The sequence below is a fragment of the Chrysochloris asiatica genome, unplaced genomic scaffold (genome assembly GCF_000296735.1).
Source record: "Chrysochloris asiatica unplaced genomic scaffold, ChrAsi1.0 scaffold00126, whole genome shotgun sequence".
Taxonomy (NCBI): domain Eukaryota; kingdom Metazoa; phylum Chordata; class Mammalia; order Afrosoricida; family Chrysochloridae; genus Chrysochloris; species Chrysochloris asiatica.
In genome coordinates, this window is record NW_006408644.1 from 7,464,883 (window position 1) to 7,473,392 (window position 8,510).

At 38.8% G+C, this 8,510-nt stretch overlaps 1 protein-coding gene across 1 annotated transcript in view; it reads left to right on the forward strand.

Moving 5' to 3' along the window:
- CSTF2 (cleavage stimulation factor, 3' pre-RNA, subunit 2, 64kDa) overlaps positions 1-8,162 on the forward strand; it is a 39,156-nt gene extending 30,994 nt beyond the window's left edge. Inside the window, exons 12-13 of the mRNA XM_006869094.1 lie at positions 7,307-7,409; positions 8,040-8,162. Of these exons, the coding sequence (XP_006869156.1) occupies positions 7,307-7,409; positions 8,040-8,162 (226 nt within the window). The remainder of the gene's footprint in view (positions 1-7,306; positions 7,410-8,039) is intronic.
- The last annotated feature ends 348 nt before the right edge of the window (positions 8,163-8,510 follow it).

The window sequence follows — 8,510 nt, forward strand, 5'->3', positions numbered from 1 at the left end:
TTCTCTGGTTACGTTTATTCCTAAATATTTCATCCTTTGTGCGGCTATTGTAAATGGTATTGCTTTCCTAATGTTCTTTTCAGCGCTATTGTTGTTGCTATAGAGAAATCAACTGATTTTTGTATGTTGATCTTATACCCTGCCACTTTGTTGAATCTTTCGATGAGGTCTTGTAGTTTTTTTACTGAGTCTTTGGGGTTTTCTATGTATAGGATCCTATCGTCTGTAAATAAGGAGAGTTTTACTTCCTCTTTTCCAATTTGGATGTCTTTAATTTTTCTATCATGCCTTATAGCTCTGGCTAAAACTTTCAGCACAATATTGAATAGGAGTGGTGACAAAGGGCATCCTTGTTTGGTTCGTGTTCGCAGAGGAAAGGCTTTCAGTTTCTCTCCATTGAAAGTGATGTTGGCTGTTGTATTTGTATTTATGCTCTTGAGTGTGTGGAGGAATTTCCCTTCAATTCCTATTTTGTTGAGCGTTTTTATCAGGAATGGAAGTTGGATTTTGTCAAATGCCTTTTCTGCATCAATCGATATGATCATGTGGTTCTTTCCCTTTTTTTAATTTATATGATGGATTATGTTGATTGTTTTTCTGATGTTGAACCATCCTTGCATCCCTTTTATGAATGATGTATAATTTTTTTTGATGTGCTGCTGGATTCTGTTGGCTAAGATTTTGTTGAGAATTTTTGTGTCTATGTTCATGAGGGATGTTGGTCTATAGTTTTCTTTTTTAGTGATGTCTTTCCCTGGTTTTGGTATGAGGGTTATCCTTGCTTGCTTCATAAAAAGTATTAGGGAGTTTTCCATTCTGTTCTATATTCTGCAATAATTTGAGTAGAATTGGTGACAGTTCTTCTCTGAACACTTGATAGAACTCACCCGTGAAGCCATCTGGGCCTGAACTTTTGTTGGTTGGGAGTTTTTTGATGACCTGATCAATTTCTTCTTTTGTTATGGGTTTGTTCAAGTTTTCTACTTTATTCTGAGTAAGTTTATGTAGGTCATGTTTTTCTAGAAATATATCCATCTCATCTAAGTTTTCGAATTTGTTGGAGTACAACTCTTCATAGTATTCTGTCATTATTCTTTTGATTTCATTTCATTCTGTTGTGACTTCACCCATTTGGTTTCTAATGTGAGTTATTTGTGTCCTCTCCCTCTTCTCTTTTGTTAGTTTTGTCAGTGGTTTGTCAATTTTATTAATCCTTTCAAAGAACCAGCTTCTTGTCATGTTGATTCTTTCTATAGTTTTTCGGTTTTCCATCTCATTTATTTCTGATCTTATCTTTATTATTTCCTGTCTTTTGGTGACTGTAGGTTCCCTCTGCTGGTCTGCTTCTAATTTTTGAAGGTGCTGCGTTAATTAACCCACAGCGCCACACCAGGACTCCATTGTTGTTAAGTACTGTGGAGTCGGTTTCTACTCATAGTGACCCTGCACGTTAGAGCCCCTGAAAATTTAGGGGTTAGCCAGTACTCTTCCTTGTCACATACATATTATAAGATATTGTATTTAAAAACAGAACAAACCAGATCAGTTAAATAGAACTGATGCAAATATCAGTGTACTAATGGTAATAAGAGACCTGGTGTGGCACTGTGGGTTAATGCGCCAGACTGCAAAGCCATTTGAACAGCAAGGTCGGCAGTCCAAACTCACCAGCTGCTCCTTGGAAACCCTATACAGGGTCGCTCTGGGTTGGAACCGACTCAATGGCACTTCACAACAACAACAATAGTAATAAAGAGTCCTGGTGTGGTGCTGTAGGGTAAGCACTGGACTGCTAGCCTCAAGATCAATGGTAAACCCACCAGTCGCTCCTTGGAAGTGCTGTACAGAGTTGCTATGAGTCGGAATTGACTTGATGGCGCTGAACAACATCAGCAATGCTAACAAGATTATAAAATCAAACCAGTTGAAGAAAAGCTATAGATACATAAATTCACATCATCTTGACCTAACTCAGGATCTCTATCAGTAGAGTCTTACTTATGGGTAGTTTCAAAAACCTCCCCCAAATGATTCTTATGTATCATCTTAATTAAGAACTGCTGGATTAAAAGCATGTAAAGAGCTTTAAACGGTCATTTAGATAATCTCAGGTGTGTAGAAACCTATATTAATTTGTACTTCTAACACAGCCTGATTCAACAATGGAGTATGAAATGGCAGTTCACTAATGCGCACCTTAAAACAATAGAATGTAATTGTTGTCTGGTCTTTTTCTTCTTTACTTGGCCCTCTCCCAGTCCATAAATGTGGTAGAATGTGGTAGAACACATCAGATTGTCTGTGGTAGAACAACATCAGATTGTCTGTGTGTTGTTACCTCCCTCTTTTCCCGAAGTCGAGAGGTTGTATTTGTGTATCTTCCCTGAGGTTTTTTTTTTTTTTTCTTCTTTTTGCTAGCTACTTGATTTCCCTCTATCTAGCCCCTCCACTGCCCTTTTTCTTATGGGTCTTCTGCATACTTCTGTCTCTTCCCGCTCCCATATATTATGTCTTCCTCCCTTGTCTACCTGTGTATGTGTTTGTGTGTACAAGAGAGAGATTGGTTTTGTGTATCAGTGCTGGAATGAAACAGGTCAGTCATTCAATTTCCTCTTTTTATAGTTTGGAAAGTAAGGCCCAAGAACTCAGATGACTTGTTCAAGTTCACGCAACTAAAAAGTGGCAAAGAATAGAACCCACTATACGACTCTGCCTTGTTATCTGCACTGATGTGTGTGTGTGTCTAGTCTGTCTTCCTCCCCATCTTTAATATGAAATGTAACTGTGTTTGTTTTTTGCTGGGACTTGAAGAGTACTAGTCTCTATTTTTCAGATTATCCTTTTAAAAGAAAAGTTGTTTGTTAGTCATGAATTTTGTTGTGCCCTTTATGATCAATAACCTATAATAGAAATGTTTTTTTAATGCATTTATTCAGTCATTCAAGAAATATTTATTGAACAGGTCACGATGTGCTAGGCAAAGATCTAGGTCATAGGGATATAGCAGTATGAGCAAAATGAAGTCTGCCCTCATGGAGCATCTATTCTAGTTGTGGAAACAGATAACAAACAAATAATTACATAATGGCAAATCTATCATTCCTTATATAATTATGTTGATAACTGTTTAGAGAAAGATGTTGAAAATAGTTGAAAGAGCATTTCTGGATAATTGTCTGTTCTTTGATCTCTAGTAGTGTGTGCTGTCAAGTCATTTCCAACTCAGGCACCCTGTATAGGGTTTTCGAGGCTATAAATCTTTGCAGGAACAGAAAGCCTCATCTCTGTCTTGCGATAATTTTCATTAATAAAGTCTATAAAGCCAATTAGATTTTGGGGGAAGAAAATATATCTTCAAACCTTAAAAAAAATGTGCTTTGAATTGCTAATGTATTCACTTATATGTCAATACATAATGTTGTTGCTGTTGTTAGGTTCTATCTCATAAGGTACCGCCAACTCATAGTGACCTTATGCACAGCAGTACGAAACACTGCCTGATCCTGGGCCAATCTTACTACTGTTGCCACAGTTGAGTCCATCAGTGCTGTCTTGATGTGGGTCTTCCTCTTTTTCTCTGACCCTTCACCTTACCAAACATGATATCCTTCTCCAGTGACTGGTCCATCCTGACAATATGTCCAAAGTATGAGAGATGAAGTTTGGCCATCTTGGCCTCCAAGGAGCTCTCTGGCTGCACTTCTTCCAACATGGATCTGTTGGTTCTTTTGGCAGCCCATGGCTCTTTCAATATTCTCCTCCAACACCATAACTCAAAAGCATCAATTCTACTATGGTCTTCCTTATTCACTGCCCAGCTTTCGCATGCATATGAAGTTATTGAAGATACCATGGCTTGGGTCAGGCGCACCTTAGTTCTCAAGCTGACATCTTTGCTCTTCAACACTTTAAAAAGGTCTTGTGAAGCAGATTTGCCTAATGCAATACGTCGTTTGATTTCTTGACTGCTGCTTCCATGAGTGTTGATAGTTGATCCAAGAAGAATGAAGTTCTTGACAACTTCAATAATTAATAATAAACTTCAATACATGATAGATTCATATATATATATAATGTTGTTGCTGTTAAGTGCAGGAGATTGGTTCCAAATCATAGCAACCCTTTACAGAGTTTCCATGGAGCAGCTGGTGACTTTGAGCCACCAACCTTTTGGTTCAAATTGACTTTGCAGTCCAATGCTTATACTACAGTGCCACAAGGGGACTCCATATACAACATATAGACATTAATTATCTTGCTCTTTCTATATACCTATTTTCTTGTTTCCCTGGCTAGCTCCTGTTGTTAAAGTGCTATCGAGTCAGTTCCTCCCCATAGCGACCCTGTGTAGGGTTTCTGAGGAGCGGCTGGTAAGCTTGAACCGCCAACCTTGCGGTTCATACCAACCTTGCAGCTTGACGCATTATCCTGCAGATCCATAGCTAGCTCCTAGAGATCATTTAATTATATTTTTATGTATCTTTCAAATAAATATGAATATACATTCCCACCCTTCACTGTTTTGTACCTTGATTTTTTATGTAACAATATATCCTTAATTCTTAATTTTAAATTAGATTTTAAAATTAACTCCAATCCTCTCTTGGAATCTTTTGAGTCAAAGGCTTACTGCTAGGATGGTTATATAATTTGTTATCTAGACAGGCATATAGTTGAAAGTTAAAGAGGGTATTGTTAATAATCTGGGGCAAAAGCATACACTGGGACTATCTTTTAGGTGAACCAGTATGCATAGTCACTCTTAGTACTATTACTGGTCTTCCTAGATGAGGTATTCCTGGAAACTTTAAATGGCCATTATTGTGTGATTGTTGGTGGTTGTGTACCATTGAGTTGGTTTCAACTCACAGCTACCCTATATAGGGTTTCTGAGGCTGTAAATCTTTGTGGAAGCAGAAATCCTCATCTTTCTCCCTCAGAGCATCTGGTGGACTCAAACTGCTGACCTCGCAGTTGGTACTCCAATGCTTAGACCACGACACCACCAGGGCTCTTTATTGAGTAGTTTTTGTTAAGTGCCATTGAGTTTTTTCCAACTCATAGTGACCCTGTATAGGGTTTCCAAGGAGCTGCTGATGACTTTGAACCACTGACCTTGTAGTTAACAGTCCAATGCTTATCCAACAGTGCCATACTAGGACTCTTATTGAGTGGTTAGATCCCATTAAACCAAATCACACCCACTGCTATTAAGTTGATTCTGATTCATAGCAACCCTGTATAAATTTTTCAAAGCTGTAAATCTTTATAGGAGCAGATAGTCTACTCTTTCTCATACAGAGCTGCTGGTGGGTTTGAACCACTGACCTTGCCCAATGCCTAACCCGTAGCACCTCAAATTAGTATTGACTAAAGCACTGGTAGCGTAGTGGTTACGAATTGGTCTGCAAACCTTAAGGTCAGCAGTTTGAAACTACCAGCTGCTCCGCAGGAGAAAGATGAGGCTCACAGCTCCCGTAAAGATTTACAGCCTCGGAAACCCTGTTCAGGGTCGCTATGGGTCAGAACCGACTTAACGGCACTTAACAACAACAACAAAACTTTATAGAGTCCTGATGAGGCATTGTAGGATAAGTACGGAACTGCTCACCGTGTAGTTGGCAAACATCCCCACCAGCTGCCCTTGGAAACCCTATACAGGCTTGCTAAGAGTCAGAAACAACTGAACAACATCAACGCTTCCAAAAGCTTACATTCATAGGTGTTTCTGATCGGTAACCGATCATTAAACTTCATACCAGTCTTTGGATTCAGTATTGATAAAGTACAGAAAGTGGTAGCATCTTAACTACCTATAAAAGGCTATACTAGTGCTTCAGTTATCCATTTTCTTTGGGAGATTAATGCACATAACGGAGCATTTCATCTAATAGACATATTCTACCAAGCTTTTAAACTAGCTTAATGAAAAAAATAGCTTATAAAGTACTTTGTTTCATTCCCATCATAAACAGGATCCAGAAAAGGTTTTGTCACTAAACAGTTCATCATAGTATTTGCTGTAATCTATTACATAGTATTTGTTGTTATCTGTTTTTGGTTTCTCGTCTCTGTCACCTAGATTTTTAATTGCTTGTCATGGTGTCTGCTCCTAATAGTTGTTTATCCTGCATTTCTTTTATGCTTCGCCATTTCTAATTTTCTGTGTAAGTAGGTACCAAGTTTGTTAACAGGATGTATTTAGTAAGAGTACATAAGCTCTGGGTGAATGTGTGAGTGTGAAGATAGCTCTAGTCTAGGGACCTCTTACCCATTATTTTAGGTGCTTAGAAGCCTTTCCCTTGCATTATGATAGTCTTCCAAAGGGATGAACTCTGAAAACCTTAAATTAACTTGAGTCAGTTATGTGACTTGATTTGTATTTAGTGGAACGCATCTGCAACATATTCTCTATGAAAATCTATAAAAAGCAAACGTTGGGCTAATAGTAACCTCTTTCTTACAGGCCTTCTTCCCATTTCTTTTCTGTCTCTCTGACATTCTGATCATCTGCGTCTTACATGTGGGATAGGGTACTTTGGGATGAACTGTTTGTATCTGATTAAACTAGAGTTAGGCAGTGAATATAGCTTCCCTGGTGGACCAGCATACATTATTTCTTAGAATCTGTTGTTGTTAAGTGCCATCAAGGTAGTTCCAGCCCATAGTGATCCTGTATAGGGTTTCCAAGGAGCATCTGTGAGTTTGAACCATCAACCTTGCAGTTCAAACTGACATTGGGGTCCAGCACATTATCCTGCAGTGCCACACCAGGACTCCCTCTTAGTGGCTTTCATTTTTTACCTCACTGAGCACAAGTTTCCAGGGTGCTCCCAGTTTTCCCTGTGCTTGTGTGGCTGAATTTTGTGTGATCTAATGATAGTCATTTTGTGCTGTGTGGTATTCATGATGCTGAAGCTGTTGTAAGCAGGTATGTCTAATTTGTTAGACCCTGCCTTCTGCCATTGTTACTGGTAAAAAAAAATTATCTTCCCAGCTCTTTTTCTTTTCATATCCATATGCAGATCTTACTTTGCAGATTACTGATACTGGATTCTGATTACCTATATGTGAGAAGTTCACAGAAAATCTCTTTTTGTTTCTCTTTGTATACATAGGTCCCAGTCATGCAGGGAGCAGGCATGCAAGGGGCAGGCATGCAAGGGGCAGGTATGCCAGGAGCGGGCATGGCAGGAGCAGGCATACCAGGAGCAGGCATGCCAGGAGCAGGCATGCCAGGAGGTGGCATGCCAGGAGGTGGCATGCAAGGAGCAGGCATGCAAGGAGCAAGCATGCAAGGAGCAAGTATGCAAGGAGCAAGCATGCAAGGAGCAAGCATGCAGAGTGGAAGTCAGCCTGGTGGCTTTAGTCCTGGGCAGAACCAAGTCACTCCACAGGATCATGAGAAGGTAAGCAACACAAGTTTACGTTTTGTGATTTCTCTTTTCACAGTTAGACCAAGTAGAGGTCCTGGGTACTCAAAGTCCACAAGAAAGTGTAATGTATACTACAATATAGAATGCTTTTATCCTCTGGTTACCTGGAAGTTTGTGGGCCAGCTCCTACTGTTTTTCAATGGATGTAAATGGAAATTAGCTATTCTATTGTGTGCAGGCCACATTGGCCCGCAACATCAAATCTTTTTTCCTCCTTAAAAAAAAAAAAAATTAATAGATTCTCTGTTAGTATATTCTTCTAGTTTTTTATTCAACTTTGTGGAGAGCTCATGTCTGATGGAAAAACTTGTGAAAGGAACCTTTCAAAATGGGATTAAAAGTTGCTTTCTGGGGTTCAGAAATAACCTATTAGTCTGCAGGAACTTAAGGTACATGAAGATATATATTTCATATCTTTTATTCTTAGGCATTTGAATTTGTACATATACCTTTCATCATGTTTTTTCTCATGAGATTCCTTTTGAGTGCTGTTTCCTGTGTGTGGAATACTTCCATATTCTACTACTGTAGCTTGTTTGGCAGAAATTGGTATCATTTTTCAAAGCTATCATTAAAACTCATTTCCATGTTTCTTCTGCACAGGCTGCTTTGATCATGCAAGTTCTTCAACTGACTGCAGACCAGATTGCCATGCTGCCTCCTGAACAAAGGCAGAGTATCCTGATCTTAAAAGAACAAATACAGAAATCCACTGGAGCGCCTTGAAAGGTAAGCAAACTTAGCCTGGCCTGAGTAGGTCACATTCCTTGTGCATTATGGATAAGATTGTTCTCTCTAAGGCCCTGAATCCTCTTAACTAGATTCTCTTTCTTCTTGGGTAGGTCAACCCCTACAAGGATAGGTTAAAGCCATAGGTTATACTTTCAGTTGTTTAGTTCAGTTTCATCTTTTTAAACTTTTCTTTCCAAATGACAAAAGTAAGATATGATGAATTTTTAAAAGTTTATCTAATATAGAAATGTAGCAAGTTAAAAGTAAAAGCCTCAGCATTTTCAATCTCATTCCTCAGACTTTACCTTTAAATATAATTTGGTGTGTATCCTTCCATAATTA